Genomic DNA, 22,422 nt, shown 5'->3' with positions numbered 1-22,422 from the left:
TGTTTTCTAAATCACTAACAGGACAAGAGCAAAATTCATGTTAGGTTATTCTGTTACCGGATGGAGAAAACTCTGTCTGAAACCAGTTGTTTTCACTGAAGGTAACCTAATAATTTCTTGTGGTACACCCTATGTTTTGATAGGGCCAATCTGCTTGCAGGCTGCACATTTCGTGCACCTTAAAGACCAGACTGTTCCTAAGCACACAGTCATCTTCATGATGGCTCTGGAAGTAGCAAGACCACGCTTCTTAAAAGGTCTCAGCTCTCCTAGAGGCATAAACAAGATCTGAGTTTTTGAAGAATCAGCCAATGTTCCCATGGGAGCTGTGTACAGCTGAACCACAAAATTCAGTTCTAAACATAAAATCAGATGGTGACACTGGTACAAATGGCTCCTTTCACATGTAGCAAATCAAAGGTGGGTGGGGTAAATCTGTTCTTAGCCATCATAGTCTGTGCTTGCCTAACTTTGTCATAAATAAACATTATGCTATTCTCCATCCCTGTCTTCTTGGGGGTATGATATATCTCTGTCTTTCAGTAAAGTATGTGTATGTAGATCAGATAAAAGAGTAGCACTCACTCCTGCTGTGAGTAGGAGTTAAAGAGCTGTTGTACTTATGCATGGGAAAATAGAGAGGATCAGAGACAGGTGAGCTTTCTGGAAAGTCATGGCAGCAGTTTGGGCACCTTTGTGGGCCAGATTGGTTTCCAATAAAAGTTACTGAAGAAGCACCCACAAACTAAAACCAACAAAATTCCCTCTTATCATGGCTGGGGATTTAGAAGTTAGACCCAGGAGAAGTCAGAATGAGTGAACCTGGGGAATAAAACACTCTTTACAAGGTGATTTAACAATAAGGCTGCAATGATTTCAGTTTAATGAGTTGGCAGCAGTGCCAGTTATGAATGTTCACATGCTTCCTCTTCCTGTGGAGGCTGTGCTGTGAACTTAATCAGACAATTGCTCCAGATACGAAAATCACTGCCAACGCCAAATGTTTGTTTTTTAAGTTGGCTAAGTTCCCTGATATAGTTCACAGTATGGTCCCACAAATAATTGATCTGGCATAACAAAGGGGAAGCTGTACTGAGGGATCAAGGTGGGCATGAGGCAGTACAGAGAAACAGGTACTTACTAGTTTCTCTGCCAAGAGCTTTGATTCATAAAACCATACTCTCAGCTGGAGATAGAGGTTTGCTGCAGCCCAGCAGTGAGAGAGCGGTAGAGTATGTGCTGCCAGATGTTCCTGTTTTAGAGAAAGTAGAGCATTTTGGTCTTCTCATGCAACTCTCAGTTCATTCCTGGTGATCACGAACATTTTATTTTTTCCTCAAATAACCCAAGCAAGACAGTGATCAAGAAGGGAGAGAGCGTTTTCTGAGAGATTTTAATTACAAAATACAACCTTGTGGTGAACTTCTGTTTTTAGTTAAACAACTACTGAAGAATCAAAATGCTTCTCCAAACTTAATTATCCAATAATAATTACCATAGCAACCAGTTCCTTACATGGTAAATGCTGAAAACACTCTTTAAGAAGCACAAGTTTACTTTCTCAGTTTTTCAAAACAGGCAAGAAATATTCTAATCTGTTGCTAAAGCCCTGAGAATGTCTAGCTGGACATTACATTGAAAACCATTTCTTTACTTACATGTGTTTTGGTGACAACAGCCCCAACACTGCTCTGTTTCTATGCAGCAGAACAAAATTGCCTGCTGAAGAGGTTAATAATAAGTTTATTTCTGCTAAACATTCTAGAGTGTTTTTCTGAATTTGAGGTAGTAACACACAAGTTCATTGTCCTTCTGGATTTCAAAATAATTTCTAAACTTTACCAACTTTCTCTCTTCTGCCTCCACTGTGCTTTCCACGTGAATATATGCTGTTGTTGTCTCAACTTCGTGATGAAGATAGCCCGTGTCAGTTACAATCTTTTAGGGCCATCTATCAATCTGCATATTTCCAATCCATCTGGTTTGTTGAATGTTCACAAATATTCACTTTTCCTCAGGTTATGTGTTCTTGGAAGTGCTAAACTCAGTCAATCACTATACACTCCATAAACGTCTGTTAATGGCTGGCCTTATGGCTCTAAATTCCCTGATGGACAATTGCATATTTCAAAAAAGAAAATTGGGATAAAACTAAAACACAGCTCAGTTATGATTTTTGAATTTTGAAAATTCTGGCATTTGCTAAACCTTCTTTAGCTTGCTTTCAGTCACTCATAAACTCACAGGATTCTGTGTAAACTCCTAATGAAGGCCAACTCAATTAGGTGTTCTTAACAGCAGAAATGCCTAAAATTTCTTGTTATGCTTATCCCAGTATCTCATTTGTACCCATCTGAATTTCCTTTTTCCTGAACTAGATTCAACTCTGCCTTGAACACTGTCTGTGGGTGATTACCTACCACTTAACAACAGACTTAAGAGTTACTTTACCATCTTTTCAATGAATTTTCCTTGTCCTGTTCTCTTGCATTACTATACTGTACCTGATTTGATTATAACTTCTTGATGAGCCATGTCCTGTGCCTTTGAATTGTTTCTTTCAGACCAGGGGTTCCCAAATCAACTTAAAATGTTTTCTTGGTTTCAGCTCTCTTGGCAAAGCCCTTTTTATATGACTGGCAGATAAAAGTGAAATTATTTCAATCAATGTATTCTTTCAAATTTAAACTAAACTTATTTGTCTGACTTGCATCCTCTCCTTTCATATCCTTTGGTTTTTGCTAGTTTTCGTATTGATTTTGAAAAGGGTTCTGAGGTGCATGTATGGAGGACACTTTATAAATGACAATTTATTTGACTAATGGTTTCTATGTGAATTAAGTTCTTAATCACCTCCTACAAGAAAATAAGAGCAGAGTTTTGGAGTAAGAATTGTAATGGCTGCTTTTTCCTGGGCCACTCACTTCAAAAAGGACATCGAGGCACTGGAGCATGTCCAAAGGAGAATGGTAAACAGGTGAAGGGTCTGGAAAACATGTCCTGTTAGGGGTGGCTGAGAGAACAGGGGTGGTTTCACCTGGAGGAGACTCGGGGGTACCTCACTGATTTCTACAACTACATGAGGGGAGGTTTTAGTGAGGTGGGTGTCAGTCTCTTCTGTCATGTCTCAAGTGAAAGGACAAAAGGAAATGGCCTTAAATTGTGCCAGGATTAGATATTAGAAACGAAATTCTCTTTGAGAGAGTAGTCAGGTATGGGAATAAGTTGACCAGGGAGGTGGTGGAGTCTGGAAGTGTTCCAGAGGCATCTGGATGTGGCACCTGGGGATATCATTTAGGGCTGATTATGCTGTTGCTGGGTTGATGCTTGGACAAGATTATCTTGAAGGTGTCTTCCAACCTTGATGACTCTGGGATTCTGGGATTCTACTACTTCAGTGATCTTGTCAAGTAATTTCCTTTAGCTCTGTTCATCCTATTTTGTAATTACAAGTAACTGCAGGTTCAGCAGGGACAGTGATGTTCCTGTTACAGGTATTCCCAAGCAGTACGGTGAAGGGTACCTTCTTTGCATTTTTTAAATATTCAAGAAGCAGACCTCCTCAGAGCCATATTTAACATCAAAATACATCACTCATGGCTTTTTAAGATCACTTGCTGTGTCTACTATGGTTCATTATTTAAGTGCTGTGGAAGGTACAAATAGCCTTATAAATGTTGCGAAAATATTTTCTTTTTTCACATTATGCCTCAGCTTCCCTACTGTGTGAACACTGATTACTTTCAGGCCAGTCAAAAACATAATGCAACTCTGTACATCTTCTAAAACAGAGTCCTGATAGGTTGTAGAAAATTCTCCAAGACTTCTGGAACCCCAATAAGCTCTAGGAAAAAGGAGCAGCAATGAGAGACTTAAGTCTTATATGTCTTGTTTATTCTTTTATTAACAAGAGCCCCAGATTAGTATGTCTTGCAAGTCATATTGCTTTACTCTTTGGAATGGTTTCAATCAGACTACCATGTGTAAGAAAAGCTGGCTCTGCCTCTGCATAAGCTGTTGTTTTACCTGTAACATGCTTTCCATTATTCCCTCTCTCCAAATCAAATTATGTACTCATGAAATCTAATTGAAGGCCAAATTCTAGTGCACTTACTCTGAGATCTGCTGAAGTGAGTGGAACAAACCCTGAACATTAAGAGAGATGGGTGACTGAACTGGGCTTTTCTTTTTTTTCACCCTGTACTCTAACTTTCCCACTATGTGCGAACATACAGTCCAGGTCAAATTTAAAAGTCAGTGAAAAAGGCATGAAAAGTTGACTCCTCCAACCTCCCACAGCTGCTTTCAGTTGTCCTGATGAACAACGCAGTTCTGTGCTAGTCTCAATCTCATGTCAGCTCATCATACACCTCTTAGTAGCCTGCACCAGAAAGGAGTTATCTCATAGATAAATTACTGCCTTCTCTGATTTATCTTGGAGCAAAGGCAGACAGTGTCTGGGGGAAGCTGGCTGGTCCAGGACAACATGTCTCCAGTAAAACAGGATATGGTAGATAACAGGAAAAAAATGGTAAGTGCAAAGGGAGAATAGTGATACATGCAGAGTGATTAAAGAGTCTCAAATTCCTCTCTTTTAAAAAGTAAAAGTAAGGTGTTATGTTTTAAGTCAGTATAGTCAGCAATAGTGACAAGCAAATTAATTGGAAATGATTAGTCACTGTTTACAAACATGATGCTGCACTCAAAGAAATGATAAAGCTGTGAATTAAAGCAAACAAAAGGAAACATTTTTATCACAAAGGGCCTAATTAGATTGTAAAAAATCCTTATTATTGAGTGACATAGGATCCAAATGTACTATTAACTTGAGAAAGGCATCAGGAAAAGTTGTGCAAGTGCATTGAGTATCCCACCTCCAGCTCAGAGGATCCTGGAAGCCAGGGAGATTCAAGGATCATGCTAATCATGTCCTACTTCTCACAAGCCTTGTCTAGACGTCTACTGCTGGAAAAGGTTAAACAAAATTTCATCTGGAGCCAGGATATGCATTATTATTTAATCATGGCATATAAACTGAGAATTAATTCCCTGTACTCTAATAGAACAATACTTCATATTCATAAATACGGGAACATATAAAGCCAAAATTCCTGCCAGATGCTTTTGGTCTGATATCAGATCTCACTTTCAAACCCTCATGACTATGGGGAGTGAGACCTGCAGATCGGAGTCAAAACATCCCAATGAGATTAAGGAGTCTTCTATTAGGACAAACAACACTTGGATTTTAGGAAGATTGATTATTAGATAATAGTAAGAAAATACAATATCTAGCCCGCGGTGTTCTGCAACCACAGATTGCTGGAGTGTTCAATACTGGTTTGACAAAGCATCACTGAATGTTCGCTGTACTTTTGTACATATTAACTACTGCTTTATCCTTCTACTCCTCCCTGAGCACTCTCTGTTTTCCACTACCAGAGAGAGTATCCTGAATGATGAACACTTGATCTGTTTGGTGTGGCTGTTCTGGTGTTGTTATGATCCTGTAGGTATCACCCATAGCTATCAGAGTCTTTGAAATATCAATCAATAACGAGGATGAGATATTGAATAAAAGTACTGAGGCTAAAGAACTTTGTACTGTCTCTGTGCAGTCAAATACTGCCAGTTTCTTACTCACTTTCCCAAACAATCCTCACTTCAATGGCGTTGATGCGCCCTGCCTTACAAACATGCAGAGCACAAAGAGAGGTCAATGACAAACAAATAAGCAACTGAAATTTACACTCTCCAAGGATCCACTCCCATTTGGCTCTCTAGAGTTCATATGGAAAAGGAAGAAGCCATGACGCAGTTTCTACAAGGAAAACCAGTTCAGCCCTTACGTAGATTTCAGCAAAGAAAAAGTCTGTGTACACAGGCACTGGTTGTGCAAGAATTTGGTTGTCCTTTCAGCTTCCCCTGTTGAATGGTTCAGAATTCAGATTGTGCAAATTTGTGCTTTGGCATCAACTGAAAATAAATTTATTTAATTTGATCAACAATAATACAGTAACTATTATCACTGATATTAGTTCTTAGCTAACTGACATTCTTTGTTTTTCTTAATATGGCTTGCTTCCCAAACTAAAGCCATGGAGCAAATCACAAAGTTGCTCTTGCAGAAAAGGCAGTGCAAAAACAATTTGTTAATTATGTTTGTAATCATTCCTGGCTAGAGCTCTGTGAGTCAGTTTTTGGAAATATAATTTGTGGTTCAACCAGAGTTTAATGCCCCCAAATACTGCATATCTCATCCTCAAGGCAGAGAAAATTTACAAATTTGATGTCTCTACTTAAGATCCAAGACTTTCTTTCATGCAAAGTTTCCTAACTGCTATTTTTGCAGCCTACAAAGCTGTCATTGTCTCTCTTTCTTTTTTTAGACAGATATTTTTGCTTCTCCTGTCTAATCAAATCCTATTTGTTGTTCATTGCAGATAGCAGCTCAGGCAGTGTTATTTATGTGTATGAACACTGCAGGAATCTTCATTAGCTACCTATCAGACAGGGCACAACGTCAAGCCTTCCTGGAGACCAGAAGATGCGTGGAAGCCAGACTGAGACTAGAAACAGAAAACCAGCGACAGGTATGGTCACCAGAAAAAAAATTCCTATTTTTGTATTAACTGGTATTGATAATTGGACAAGACCAGGCTTTTCCAGCCTTGACTGCAGTGTGATACCACCTGATTTGTGGAGGTTAAGTGAGTTTTATGCTGTTGCTGCACTGGTGTGTATTGAGTTGATATGATATCTAAAAGATTTCCCCTGGGAAACAGAATGAATAGAGTGGCTGTTCATCATCCTTTCCCACACAAGAGCCCATCAAATGAAACAGCAACTGGCAGGTGCTTAAAAATGGTTCTTTACACAAGAGGGGTTAAGCTGGGGAACTTCATGTTTCAGAGTGTTGTAGATATTAAAACTTGTATTAGTCAAGTGAAAAATATTCCAGAATCATCTGAACACAATCCTGTGCCACGTGCTCTGGGATGGCTCTGCCTGAGCAGGGATGCTGGAGCAGATGACCCACTGTGGTCCCTTCCAACCTGCAAGATTCTGTGAGTCTGTGAAAACTAAGCAAGTTAATGGAAGTGAACTCTCTCTAGACAGAGGAAATACCAAAGCATCACTTCAGGCTCATGGATGGATTTTTTTGTATCTAGGAGGCCACCACAGCAAAGTATCACTGTTCTGTTTCTCTGTTCTTAAACTCTTGAAAAATCAGCTTTTGGCCACTGTGTATATTAGCACACTGGGTTAGGGGAACTTTTGATTGAATAGGTATAGTTGATCCTAGATGATCATCTTTTCCAATCCAAAATAAGAACTATCAAATAAAGAGAAATTTGCTGCTTATTATTTTGCACCAAGGGAGCAGCATCTGTATCATATATGTTACACTGCTGTATCATCCTCAGATGAATTTAGCCTTTCATTTTGCCCTGCTGCATAAATATGTATATTACTTCTCAAATTTATTTAATTTGCCCCCTGCAAGTCATGCTCTTATGCAGAGTTCTAGGAAGATGTCATGTTCTAGACTTCATTGACTAATGACTCAGTATGCATGACTGTGTTGAGTAATGCCAGGTATCTCTGCCAGGACATCTCTGCAGCCATTGCTGACTGAAAAGACTTTGAGGGATATTATCTAGGATGCTCTGTTCTCTTTTTAACTGCAGGATCATATTTTCATGCCTTTTGGGGATTTTGGGGTGTTTAGTTTTTTCCCTTTTTCTTTTTGTCTAGTCTTTCATAAACTATTATTTTGTAAGCTTTACTTTCACCATAGTTTTCTTGAGGTCATTGTAAAAAACTTTATAAAACACTAACAAAAGATTCCCTTGTTCCATATTATTACAAGGTTTTCCCATTAGAATTATTTTATCCTCTCATGTAAAATGAAGCTTGTACAAAGACAAATATTTTGAGAAATTCAATTTTGCTGAACTTGTATTTTCTATTAGGAAAATAAAAAGAGATTTTTTCCATTTGGGTGGGCAGGTTATTTTTTGTTGGTTTTTTTTTTTTTTTTGAGAGTGGGGAAGTAGTGGTTGGATCTGAAATATTTATTTTCATTAAGTCAGGTTGACCTGTGCATTTTATCTTGGCCCAGTGCCTTGCAAGTCTTCAGGGCTGTGCTGTTCCCTGAGGGCAGAACTTCCTGGAGTGTTACCTCACTGCAGCTGAGATTCATCTATAACCAAACAAAGTAGTGTGTCACAGGCATCATATGACTGAAAATGCATAAGGGAATATGTCCTTGAGCCAAGGAAAATGCCCACAGGAGAAAAATACAGACAACAGGACACCAAATGAAAGATCTCTTCTAAAACTTAATTTAATAATAAACTAACTCAAAAATTTGGAAAAAAACCACTTTGAAATATCTCTGATTAATTTTCTTGGAACTTTGAAATTGTGTTATTATGCATACCTACATATATAAATATGTTTAATAAATTTTTCAGCTTTTCATTTGTATATGGAACAACAACATTAAAAAAATATTCCAATATTGGAACACCTTGAGGAATGGAGATCTTCTTTCCCTCAGCATTCTATTTTTTCCCCTTGCTTCTGAAGTAGCATCTCATTTAAGCAATTTTTAAACATATCTGCTTTAAGAAGACTGACAAGGTCACATTTCAGGCGACCACTTTTTTTAGCACTTAATCAGCACACATGCACCAATTCAGTGACTGCTAGCATTTTTCTGTCTTGAAGATAAACATTTCATGACACATGGAATCTGTAGTTCACATGAATGTAAAAAATCTTACTACATGTTAAAGTATATCACATTTTAAAAAGTAAGGATTAAATCTTGATAAAGTTTACTAAATTAATTCTATGACTTTCTACAAAATAGCTATAATATATGAAAGAGAGAAAAAAGGTGGAAAATGAGTATGCAGGACAATTGAAGAAATGTAGCTTCTTAAAATTTGAAAAATATGGTTGAGGAACTAAAAATGTGCAGAGAAAATAAAGTAATAATTATTTGTGTAATTCTTCCAGACAATAATTTCAGGAATTCAAAATTTTGTTCCGCTTCAATTTATTTCCCCTTCACTTCCCAAAAACTGTCTAAACTAGAGGTTTGTTATAGCAGGGTCAGGTTTTTTGTTGCTTTCAGCGGTGGTACTGCTACTTTTTATAGTAGTGGATTACTTAATTTAAATCTCTTGAGGCTCCTTTCATCTCCACACATCTTCTGCTTCTTCAAGTGAAAGTAATAGAAAATTAAAGTGTATTGACATGTCATATGTATGGTATGTCATATGAAATGTGACAGCTTGCCAGAAAGGTTCTGTAAGGTCTGTTTTTGTCTTTACTTTGTTTAAATCAGAAGACCAGTAAAATTAAAGTAAGAACATGAATTTTAACTCATGAGTTTTAACTCATGAAACAACACGAGTTTTAACCTACAACAAGGAGTGGTATGCTTGTCCATAAGCAATTGCAGAATGAGGCTCCAAGTTTATACAATCATGGAAGCTATATAAATGCTTCAGATATATTTCTATTGATTACTGTGTATTGTTAAAAATAAGAAATCAAGTTTCTGCTCTCTCAAAATGATCCTTCCAATTTCTTAATATCCCTTAGATTTATAATCTCTAATCCTCTGTCATTCTAATAATGATAAATGCTACTGCTATCATTATGCAGTATTGTGCAATGCCTAAAAGAGCCAGTTGTGGAAAGTCACACAAGTGTGAGCCAAACATATTATAATCTGTGTTTTAGAGATAAGCAAGAGGTACCATTAGAAATGTGGAGCTGTACAAGGAAACAGTGATATTGCTAAGGAAGGATCTCTTGTTTTCAGAGGTTTTTAAGGACCCTTTAATGAGTATTTGTGGATTTTCTGGAATACAAATATAAACTTTGCTCCTGCTGCAGGGATAATCGAGATTTTTCTGTATTTCCAGATACATTTCATATATATGAGCTGATTTTTTTTCAGTGAAAGCAGTTTCACTCACTCACTTGCAACCATTGCATAAAGAGCAATGAAAATAGGAGGTGAAACCACCAAAATCCCACTAGGGATGAAAAAACTTTTTTGTTGTTCTTCTGTTATGAATTAGATGTGGGGGTTTAAATAAGTTCCTGCCTTTTGCCCAGGCTTCTGGCAGAAGGCAGTAGCTTTATTGAGGTGGCCAGCACCCCAAAACCCACTCTTGTTTGCAAGTTCTTTAATAATGGCTGATTTAGTCTATTAGAGAATGAATTATTTATTTAATAGACACAAAATTAACAGACATAAGACTTAAAACAGACATTACTACACAGGAATAAGACAAAAAGAGACAACTAGTATTACACTCAGGGTTAAAGGTACCATCAATTTTAGAGCTAGTGAAGGAATAACTTAGGATCCGATGTTTCGTATCATCCAATTCATGATGGAGCACACATCGAAATCCTTTCCCTCAATTTCCGGGAAAGTAACCACAGAATTGCATCCAAACTTTGGAAAGAAGTCTCACATGCTTCTCAGGGTGTATGTAGGAGACTTCTGCCTCCGTGATAATTCATAGTACTTTCATAGTGTAAAGCAGGCCTTTTAGTCACCTATGTTTGTTTTCTTTTATCTCTTCCCACATCTGCTCTCCATACCAAGACGCTGATTCTTGGTTAGGCTGGCAGACCTTTTGGCACCAGGGGATGATACCTGCTGGGCCTTTGGCCCACCTGGGTTATCTCTCCTATTTGCACTGGCCCCCTGAGGTGTGGAGACAGGGGATATGCCCTGCCACATCTTCATGTTACTCTGACCTGAAATTTGGGCAGTTAGATGTCATAATGTGTTTTCCAGATGTCATTATTTTCCAGCAGTGTCTCCCTTTTGTGGGTTTTCAGGATTCAAGAATTCCTTGCGCTATTTCATTTTGGCTGTGAAGTTTTCCAGTTTAACACTCAAAGCCATTTTGTCATTCAGAAATGTCTGGGCCTGTGGTGTCTGAAAATCTGAATTAGCTCCACAGACTCATTTTCCACAGAAAATATCTTCAGGTGCAAGTTCAGCTTTTACACCAGTTGCAAATCTTTCAGTTACTGCACAGGAAGGAAGAGAAGGAAGTGCAGACCTGGATAATGCAAAAGACTTTACGGAGCCTGGCTGGTCCAGGGTAACCTGACTCCAGTTTTGAAGTGACTCAGTTTCCAGTGTCCGTTTCCAGAAGTCTATATACAATAAAGCTCCTACATCTTTTTTCTTTCTGCCTCCCTCATCCCCATTTACTCTCAACAAGACTTGTAGAGAAAATTTTCAGAAGTATTTCAGAAAGAGAGGACTTTCAGTTGTATTTTCAGATCATCAAGGATCTGATTTTTTTCTACTGTTATCCTTTTGATTTTAAGCACCTGGGGTAGTTAAAAGTACATATTAGCATTTTCAATTACAATGAATTTCCTAATTCTAATTACTCTATTATGAAAATGAACAGTAGTGTAGCTACAAAGGAGAATTACTCCTGCAGTCATTGTTAATTATGTTTATGCACTTACCTATATGGTATTATCTGTGTGACACCAATTGGAAATCCCACCACCCTGTGAAACTGAGGGAACATCTGTGTCTACTTATTTGCCAATTTTCATTAAAAAATTAGAACTTTTGTGAAAATCTAAAACATTTCAGAGCTTGGCATAGTTAACAGAGACTCCACTGTTGATGAGTACCAGAAAGACTTTATCATCAAAAGATGAAAATATCAGAGAAGCAAGCTGCAGGAGGCAGCACAGACAAATGTGTTGCAAAAACAGCCTCAGTTTAGCAGTTATTGAAAAAATAATCAATTTAAATAGTTTCTAATTAATCGTAGTTAGTGGCCTGTTCTTAAGAGATGTATTTATACCAGCCAACCAAATATGGCCACCACAAAGTGTCCTCAATTTTGTTTTCAAAACATTGCAATTATAAATAAAAAACAAACATGAGGCTCTCTGTTTTCATAAATCTATTTTATTCCAACAGTATCATAGCTTTACACTACCTGTTTGAAATTTTAATTTAATATTTTCATTTTATGTCTACGTGTTTCAAAAATATTGACAAGCAGTGTTATGCTTTGTTAATGACCAAAGACACTATCTTTGTTTTTACTTTGATTTTGTTGTAAGGACACAGCAGGTAATTCTGCTTTCATCTTATCTGGGCAATGAAAATAGATAGTCTGAATCACTTTCTTAATTAGCTACTGAAAACCCTTCAAAACCAATGAGTATGTGATTTCCCTCATTGTGAAAATGCTGTGAAATTGCCCTAATGAAGAGCAGAAACCTGAACTAAATTTCTTTTTCATTTCTATTTCTCAGGATACAAAATCCCTAAGTTTTAAATGAATGACATATTAAATCCAGACACATATTAAAATTATGACTTTATGAAGAATTGCATTCAATATATACGTCAGGTGTCCTAACTTGCTCTTTCTCCAATCTTTATTTGAAATTTTTTAACATTTTAAATCCTGAAATGCTATAATTTAATTATAAAGAGTCTCTCAGATAATTTTGTCATGCTGCCTTTTCCTGCACCACACATACATATGCCAAATTATACATATCTGAAAAAAATTATTATGTAGGGAAGTCAGGAATACTGTTGGGCAATAAAAGTTGTGCAGGAATATTTGACTAGCTGAAGCTAAAAATGGAGTCTTAAAAGGACTAGACAGGGAAAATCACAAAAGTTAAATAAGTAAAGTTATAGCTATAAGATTATAAAAATCAGTCCAGCCCTTACCCCTTCTCTTGTAATAAGATCACAACACTACAGGACAGCTGTTCATAGAAGAGTCATTTAGCCATAATCGGAAACTTCTCTTGTGTCATGGCCACACTTCAGCTCTCTATCCAAGGCTGCTCTAGACCAATGAGACTAATGAAGCCTGGACAAAGCAATAGGAAAATATGGATGGGAGGCTGCTTTCAAACTAAGCAAAGTTGTTAAAATATATCTTACTAACATGAATAACCTGGAGTCTGGACTAATGTTCAGAAAAACCCAATAAATAGCCCCTCTGAAACATTTTATTTGCATTATTTCTAGTAGATTTAGAGAACCTAATAACATTTTATGAAGAAGTTGTTTTAGATCAGAGGAGAAAACAGTCCTTATCTGTTTGATTTTTACATTCGTCCTCCAGAGTTCATTCTTGTTCTCAATGTAGCAGGTTATGCATCATTCATGAAAAGAAAACTCTCTACCTCTTGTGCAGAGCTCACCAACAAGGCTGATCCTACTGTGATAAACTATTGGGAGGGAGTAAACTCAAATCAGAAACAAATCCTCCAGGTTTTATGTTCTGAAAAGCCAATTAGGGAAAATTAGTCTATTTCAGCACTACATTTGTGCAGTGTCAGTACAGTTACCTAGTGCTAGAAGTTACTAGAGCCACAACGCATTAGTCTTTTTAGCTGTATGTCTAAATCCCTCTCCAAGACAGTCCTCAGCAAGCAGATCCCTTTCTATGCAGAAATAATCTCAAATTCCACAAAGAGAAGGTCTTCTTATGTGGAAATAAAGCTCCTTCTTAATATCTTCCTTAATCCTTATGAAAATATTCTTGGGCATCTAACACACTGGCAGAAGAAATGGAGCTGAAGGCAGAAGGGTTGGTGGGGCACAAGCACTGCTTGCCTCCAGTCTTGCAAGGAGGACTCGCTCCAGAAGGTCAAGACTGGTATGAAACCTGATCCACTGGGCTTCCAGGGATGCTTCCCATCAAGGTGGGACAAAGATGGGCATCTGCAAGTTTTAATGAAGGGTTTGGTCAGATCAGTGGGGAGCAAGAAGAAAAACCTTTCTACATTAAATGGTGTAATGAGAACAGTCCCCTAAGAGAATATCCTACAGGCAATTCCTCCCTGCGAGTTCTGCCACTGGCTTACTGAACACCTACTTTCCAGGTAATCTCTTTCTCATAGGGGATTCCACAAATCCAATTAAATCTCATTTCGAAAGTCAAAACAGTTTGGATGTTGTTTCATTTTATTTGCATAAAAGATTAGAGCTCACCACCTGAAAGAACCGTCTGTCCAGGTGAGAAGAGGATAGTTTTGTTTTCTAGGTATGATCACACATTCTATCTTTCTAGTATGGGTATCAGGGCTGTAAAATGAGAAGACAGCCCTTAGTCTTCAGAACAATCTGCTGTTGGCATATTTAGTCTCTTCTGCCTGTTATCTTTGGAAAAACTGTAATCCCGCCTTAATCTCTTTTTCCATTAAAAAACCTGTTCTCTTTGACCATTTGCTTCCTTCTACCTCTACTTCCAGAGGATTTTTTTTCACACTTTCCCCTGCAACAATCCCTATTTCCCACAGCTTTAAGAAGCTTTCTGCAGATTGATGAATTCTGGGGTTTTTTTTGGTTTTGTTTTTTTTTTAAATTTTTAAAGCAGCTTATATGTTATGTAGGTTTTATCAAGCTCTTACAAATCTAGAATTTAATCAACTGTCAGTACTTTGCAACCTCTAAAATAAGAGCAGATTGGACTGGGATTGGAAAGGACACTTTAAGAGGGTTAAACACCATAAAGTCTTGTGTATATCCATACATATATAGGTAGATATACATACACTGGTAGTAAGACTATTAAAATTTCTCTGACTTGGTATGAGGATAAAGTCCAGATTTAGTTTAAAAAATAAAAGAATAATCTTAATTTTAGACAGCACACAGTCTTTCTCTATAAAAATGATTTAAAGTGCTCCATATTTAAAAATTATGATCACAATAACTGAGGCTTTATTTTTAAAAGACAAACAATAAACTCACAATTTTAAAAAAACTATGAAATCATCTGGTTAGATATTACATTTGAGTATTTTTTTCCCTCTTGATAGGAACCAATGTGTTGACTGTGAGATTCTAAGAAAAGTTTCACATTTATCCAGACTTTCTATTATCTTAGTATCTTTCTCTAAAGAACCATGGTCCCCACAAAAAGTGTTTCTTGATGTTGCTCCATTAGCACTTAGAGGATCAAACTCTAAGTATAACTTACTGGTCAATCTAGCAAAATGAAGGAATGTGAAAAGTTTCTATTGCTCTTCCCAATCCATTTCCATATTCTGATTTAGTAAGTGACCTGTTTTTAAAGTCCAATAACAGACTTTTCTTCCTCATTTTTGGGGGAAAGAAATATTTACATGCACTTATGATTTTGTAGATACCAGGATGTACATTTACTACATCTCGTCTCAAAAAAACCCATTACTTAACCCATTTGCAGTAGAAACCCAAACATTGTAAAGTCAGATTTAAATGTTGTGCCTTCACTTTCACTGCTGGTGTTTGTTTCTTGTCATCAAAGCATAATCCTCACATTTTGGTTTCAAATAGAAGTCTAAGGTAAAATCAAGATAAGAATTATCTGCTGCCTTCTCTTCCATTCCTTGCAAATCCGGAGTGGTCACATGTACTCGAACAGAATAATGAGATTTACAGCCAATGCCAGAGACATGGGAGTCAGACCCCTGAACTGCAATTCATATAGGGGAAAAATCCCAGAGTGTCAGCTCTTCAGGCATGGGAGCTTCCCCTCGAAGAAATTAGTGAGAAGGAAACCTCGTTCCTAGTAGATGGATTTTTGGATTTACTAAAGATGAAACTCCTGTGTGGTACTTTGATCTCTAAACTAGGTTGTTCAATTGTCATGCTGGCCAACAGTGAATGAGACTGACAGGATTTTGGTGGCCTGTGTCTCCTGTGTTTTCAGCTCTTTGCTAAAGAGAGTGTTGTCTGAAAAAAAAGCCTTTTTCAGAGCTGCCACTGACTAGTGACCCTTGCTGATGTGTCAGAGAAGTGGACAGAGAGGGAATGAGTAAGGGGAATGAAATAGTTTCAGCCCCCTAAATTGATGAGACACTTCTACCAGCTGGGCTGCCATACAGTTATCTCTGCTTAATAAAGAGCTCCAAGCTCCAAATTCAACAAGTTAATGCCTCTGCTCTCAATATACTTACCAATTTTAAGGTCATCTTTCTTTCTAGTTCAGGATCAGAACTCTTAGGGTACTAAGAAACTTTCCTTTGTGCCCTAAAAGTACTGTAGGAGGACTCTAAAATTAGTGTCCTTACAAGATTCTCAATTAACAGAGAGACTCTGTGGTCCAGGTAGGGGCTTTAAATCATCTGACCATGAGCAGTACCAATTCCAAGATAGACAAAGTTACTGATGCCATTACTGAGATAATCTAAGGCAAGATAAAATATTTGGATTAATATTTATAAAAAACTTATGGTCTTTCACACTATCAGTATTCAAATGCCCATCTACAAGCCTGTTCAGAGGGGTTTGATTTTCAGGAGGACTATTGCTCCCGCTTACTGAAAGGAAATTTTATCCTGCTTGTGCTGCTTAGTACTGGAGTCTTAAAATTCTCTGACAAAGTATATCCCTTGTTTTGACCAGAATAAATGACCTTGTAGCTCTTATTAATCTTGGTGTTCTGCAGTGATTTAGGCATATAAAGCTGAACAGTACAAGGCATGAAAGCCTTCTTTCTGATATTTTCCATGTCATTAGTTGCCATAAAGACTACTCTTGAGAAATGTGTATTTTACTGAAGTTGTCTAGCAATTTTCAAAACAGCCCAAAAAAACCTAACAAAATGGAAAAAGAGACGTCTAAATCAATAGAAAATAGAAACAGTGCAGAAGAATTAAATGAAGATTTAACAGCAGATAAGTCAAAGCTGTTCCAGAGAAACAGCACAATAAGCATTAAAGTCAGATGGTGCTATTCTGATATTTTAGAACAAATTTGAATTGTAGGAGATGTTTTTTGCTCATTTTCTATTCCAGTAAAACAAGGAAAAGCTTAAGATTATGCTTTTATGGAATCATTCCCCAGTAGTTTTGAAAGTAGTTCTCTTTCTCCTGTTCTTTAGCTCTGACTCCTGTTTTCCTTGCAAACTAATTGAAATTTATGGTAGCAAATACACCAGAAGACAGTACAAAGGTTTTTGTCCGATGTGTCTTATTTCCATATAAATCTTTTTCTTCTGAATATTTGTCTTGTCTACTACTGTTTAATAAGGAATAACTAACAAAAAAATCATCACGATATTTGGAAGAAACAAAATTACAAAATCATAAGATATGGTTTTCCATTATTAGACAAGTCTAATGGATTATTGTGGGGCTGGAGAGTATCACTTGTCCAGCTCAGGGATCCCCAGCATAAGTATGATATGGACCTGTTGGAGCAAGTCTAGAGGAGAGTCATGAAGATGATCAGAGAGCTGGGGCACCTCTCCTATGAAGACCAGTTCAAAAAGCTGGAATTGTTCAGTCTAGAGAAGAGAAGCCTCCAGGGAAACCTTATAGAAGCTGCCAGTACCTAAAAGGGTTAAGAGAGAGATGGAGAGGGGCTTTTGATAAGGGCATGGAGAGGTAGGACAAGGGGCAATGGCTTCAAACTGAAAGAGAGTAGGTTAAGATTACATATTAGGAAGAAAATCTTGACTGTGAGGGTGGTAATGCATGGGAAGAGGTTGCCCACAGAAGTTGTAGCTGCCCCATGCCTGGAAATGTTTAAGTCGGATGGGACTTTGATCAGCCTGGTCTAGTGGAAGGTTTTCCTGCCCATGGCAGGGAGGTGGTGACTGACTGATCTCGAACATCCCCTCCAACCTAAACCATTCTATGATTCTGTGATTAATGTTCACATCTACAGGATAGGATGGTAATACAAATTGTTTTGTAACTCCTGCTTTTCACCACTCATCTTTCTAACAAGTTTGGGTTTCACGATGAAATTTAAATCTAACATGATCTTCATTCAGGAGACAAAAAGTCATATATAAGGATTCAGAGGATCTGTAATTATTAACAATTGTGTGTACTCAATACAGACAGTCAATTTGAGAGCACTTAATCTGAGACCGGTAGTTCCTACTGCCTAAGCTAAAAGACAACTCAACCAACAAAGCACTTTCAGGAGACTATTTCATGGTGTGCTCCCACCCACTCCCGTGCAAGTTCGTGGTACTCATGTGGACTTACGACGAGTTGATTCATTGTACCAGTGCCATAGTGTAATCACTGCCTGCAGTCAGCTTCATGATCAACTGTGTTACTACTAAATTTAATTTTATAAATATTTTTGCAAATACTTTGTAGAGGAATAATTTTTTTTAATTAAATATACATGCAGCAGCAGTAACAGGTACCATGCCAAGAAAAATGACAGAGAGGGTTGCTCCATGACTTCCCAGCATGTTACAGGATGAGCTAAATATTTATTAAGCCAAAATGATACTGGGAAGGCATAAAAACAAAACTGGCAGCCTTGGAATCATCTTGCTACATCTCAGGAACTTCAGACTAAGGCACTAAAACTGTTATCCCCTTAAACAGCCAACTGGGTAATAAAAAAGACACCTCCTTTTACACCTGGCAGTAGACAGTTAGTCATCAAGCCCTGCCAAAATTTTGTAATGTGGCTTCAGGTACCTGAACCATCAAACCATTCACCATCCAGCCAAAACAAAGGACCAGCAGTACCTTGCAGTTCTTCCCTTCATCATGTGCTACATATATTGTTTTATGCTGTTCTGGATAATAGCATTGAGGAAACAGTTGGATAACATGCCCTTCCTATGAGAAGTGTGTGTAAAAAAGCTTTTTCCTTCTTTCATTGCCACAAACTTTGCAACACTTCTCAGTTAATAATTGACTAGACACTGTTATAAAGGGTCATGACTCTCAAATACTGTGTTATCAGTTTGGTTGAGACTCTAGCTATGCTTCATAGACAAAAGCTAAACAAAAGGAGACCCCAAGACCTCCTGTGTGATCTGGCCTTGTTTCTCTTTGAAAACAGCTGATGCTTGAATGGAACATGCAGCCAAGGATGGGACGATTTGGAATAGTAATTGACTGAGTGATTAAAATAAAACAAAGTTGATACAGCTCATATCACACACTGCAGCAGTAAGTAGGCTAACAGGCATCCTCAAAACCCCACAAGTCTGAATAGGTATTGCAGTTCCTTCAATATTTTTTAATTAACTCCCGTTGTCTCGATGACACACAAGAAAGAACAGCTGCAAATAGACTGTCCATTGTACACTAAGTAAGCATGAAGGAATTTCTCTTCAGAGCAGTTCATCATTAATGAGAGGTCCTAATTTCCATTTTCTAGAGTGGCATCTACAATAATTACGTCTATTCTGAACATTGTCAGAGTTTCAGTAGAAAACAATACCATTTTTATCTACTTCCCTTAAATGTAATAAAAGCTTGTGCTCCAGAAAGACTAAAACTCCTGCTCTGAATGGCCCTTCTCACATCCTATTAAGTTCAGTGTTTAAGACAATAAAACCTCTCTGATATTAATTGGAGATGTTGTTAAAGACAAACTTGATGGTTCTAGAAAAATGATTCTTAAAAATCAAGATGAAAAATGTGAAACAGTTTCTCTAGAGCATCTATTGTTAAACACTTTTGGGGTACGCCCACTCCAGGTTTACATAAGTGTCTTGGGAACAGCCATAAGCAGCATGATTCAAAATCCAAAGACATCCATGACATCTGTGTAGGTTCCCCCATTTGGTGGTACATGTAGAGGAGGAAGAGCAGAATCTGAACTGACATGGCAGTCAAGAGGGGCTTTTCATGCCTTGGCAAAGCCATCCCCAATAAAGGTGATGTGAAGCAAAGGAAAATCTATACCACCTAAGCGGAGCTTGTGCAGGGAGCTTATGCAGATGGCAGACCCTGCAGGGGTGATGTCCTCACATCACCTACAGGGAAACCTTGGGGAGTTTGATATTCATCTTAGCAATCTCCTTGAGATCCCAAATCGCTTGTTGATGTTTTGTGCTTGTTGGTGTTTTCTTCTCTTTGATCAGCCTAAGTGGAAAGGTCTCCAGTTTTTATTCACAAGACTGAGACCTTGTGCACTGGTTAATTGACTCTTCTCAAAAACTTCTGCAAAGGTCATTATTTATTCATCAGGGACATGTCCCACTTCTCCATGAATGTGCCTAGCTATGTTTGTGCAGTTGTAAGCACTGGCCCCCCCTTATTTCAGTACAAGTGACCCAAGGGATCTGTGCATGCAGACCACAGCGAAGCTGTCCAACAAAGAATGACTATTGCAGATGCATAAAACAGTAAATGGGCCTTAGAGTCAGTATCAGTGTTAAATTACAGTCTTGAGACTTTAAATAGATGTGTGTGACTCATTAAGTTAATTTGCTTATCATTGCAGGATTTGTTTCACTGTTGCTAAATTTTCCTGAAGGAGTAGATTGGGTAGGAGTCAGCTCCATATTTAAAAACCTCCTAAACTAGGTGACTGCACGCTCTTTACATCTATGGGCTCCTACTACCACTGACTGAGATCTAGTCAATACAGGCAACAGAACCCAGAGAGACCCATAGTGACAACAAAGGAGTCATTTACATCTGACCTGTTGAGTATCTCTTCAGATTCATTGGATGAAATGGAAGTTTGGGCATAACTACATTGTAGTCACAAAACTCAGGTGTCTGAATGCAGACCTGAATTCTACCATCAGTTTGTTGCATTTAGTGATTTTTACTGGTCTTTTTTCTTTACCAGGGTTATTCTTTGGGTTAAAGGTACTTTTTTTTATTTATTTACTCTAAACTCTACTCCATCTTAAAGGCGAGGACTGATTCATCTCATGAATTGTTATTAGAAGAATAGTTTACCAGCTCTTTTCTGGAATTCCTTTGTTGCTATTTTCTTTCTTCTATGTCTTTTCTCTTGAACAAATGTATCTCTGTTCCTTTTCAAACCATTTACCACTGCTGCTGCTTATCTTTGAATTGTCTCCACTTAGTCCACTGCTCAACTATCAAGCTTTCAGCAGAGCTGGGTAATGGAGTGTTGCAGTGGGGATTAATGCAACATGTATAAGACAGTGAGGCCCATGGAAAAGAAATATGGACCGATTCTTGGTAGATGCTTTCAGAGGTGTTTATTTTCCAGCCGCATGGCCAGAGCTCTGCCAAGGAACTGCTCAATCACGGGACCGCCAGGGTCCTCTCTGCCCAGGAGAACACAAAACAACCAGTGGGGAACAAGATTGGCCAGGGAGCAGGGAAACCCCGTGCCTCTACTCCAGGGCCCCTCTCCCAGGACCCCATGGCGGGGGGAAGAACCGCAACAATGGAGTTTCCTTCACCCTAGAGTTCATGACACTTCATTAGGCCTTTCTCTGTAAGAGAAGGAATTTTTTCTTGTGTGCTCCCCTCCAGCTCTAAAAATGCCTTCCAAGAGAGACTGACTAGAAATGTGAAGACTCTTTGATCATGCAAATAGTAAGGTACAGAGGACTATGAAAAAATGGCAATTTTTTTCTCCAGGATTAGCTACTGGTCTTTTCTATATGACCTCCACACAGTTGTGGTGTTCTTCTGCACCACAGTATCTAAATCTGTGAAATAGGAGCCTGGTTCAGCATCCCCACCACCTTGTCAGTGTAGTGTGATGTAAGAGCAGCTTGGAATAGCAAAGGACAGCTGATGCTCGTAGAGGGAAAAATTTTCTGTCCTTTCAATATTTCAGTACCAGAGAATTGAAGGTAGCTGAAGTGCCTCATAAAAATATATGTAGACACACACATACACACTTCAATGCTGCTTTTCTTGCAGCGCTCCTCCTTAGCACAACATACATCATACCAAGTAGTGACATGAGCTGTATATGAGCCTTCAACTGTGATTCCAGCAAAGGCTCATCACATGCTTCAGTATAAATGGAGGAGGGCTGCTACAGAGGCAAACTAATTAACCTCAGTTTTATGGGTCACTGCCAGATATTATGTGCAGACAAGAACGTTTAACTTACCTTAATGAGTAGCATGAAGGTTAAGATATCAAATGTACTAAGCACAATTTTCTTGGCTTAGTGAACATGTGCCAAGTCAACTATGCTTTATTTTAAATAAACTTTCTAGAGGCATTGCTTGATACCCCCTTGGGCAAATGCAAATAAGGAATGTAAGATTTTCCTATTGGGGAAAAAAAGGCATTCTCTATTTCAGCCATATATATAAGAAGGAACTGACCTTTTTTTTAATGTTCTCTTATCACAGATTTTATAAACAGCTCAATAACAACAAGGATTTCCGCTTTCTTTCTTTTTTGTTTAATCTCCTTTTTTATTATTATTTGTATTCCAATTTATCATCTTACATGGATAAGGTAGGAAATAACATATTTCTTTCTATAGTGAAAAAATTTGGTATTATTCTGAATGTATCTTCACAAGAAGTCATTGAACACTTTAATCATACAACTCCCTGAAATACTGATCTGATTTGTTCAGAAGGTGGCTTTATTTTTTGGTTATATTGAGCTATGTATCTTAGTAGTGAAGGAATAAGAGAATATATAGCCTAAGTGCCTTCA

The 22,422-nt window shown here is 37.9% G+C and overlaps 1 protein-coding gene across 2 annotated transcripts in view; it reads left to right on the top strand.

The window, feature by feature from the left end:
- The window catches only part of ADCY8 (adenylate cyclase 8), a 123,212-nt gene that overhangs the window by 24,600 nt on the left and 76,190 nt on the right, over positions 1–22,422 (top strand). For both annotated transcript variants that reach the window (XM_032133490.1, XM_032133481.1), the window contains exon 2: positions 6,444–6,593. In XM_032133490.1, the coding sequence (XP_031989381.1) occupies positions 6,444–6,593 (150 nt within the window). The remainder of the gene's footprint in view (positions 1–6,443; positions 6,594–22,422) is intronic.

This window comes from Corvus moneduloides, chromosome 1 (assembly GCF_009650955.1).
Source record: "Corvus moneduloides isolate bCorMon1 chromosome 1, bCorMon1.pri, whole genome shotgun sequence".
In the NCBI taxonomy this organism is placed as follows: domain Eukaryota; kingdom Metazoa; phylum Chordata; class Aves; order Passeriformes; family Corvidae; genus Corvus; species Corvus moneduloides.
This window is presented reverse-complemented; position numbering and strand designations above follow the sequence as displayed.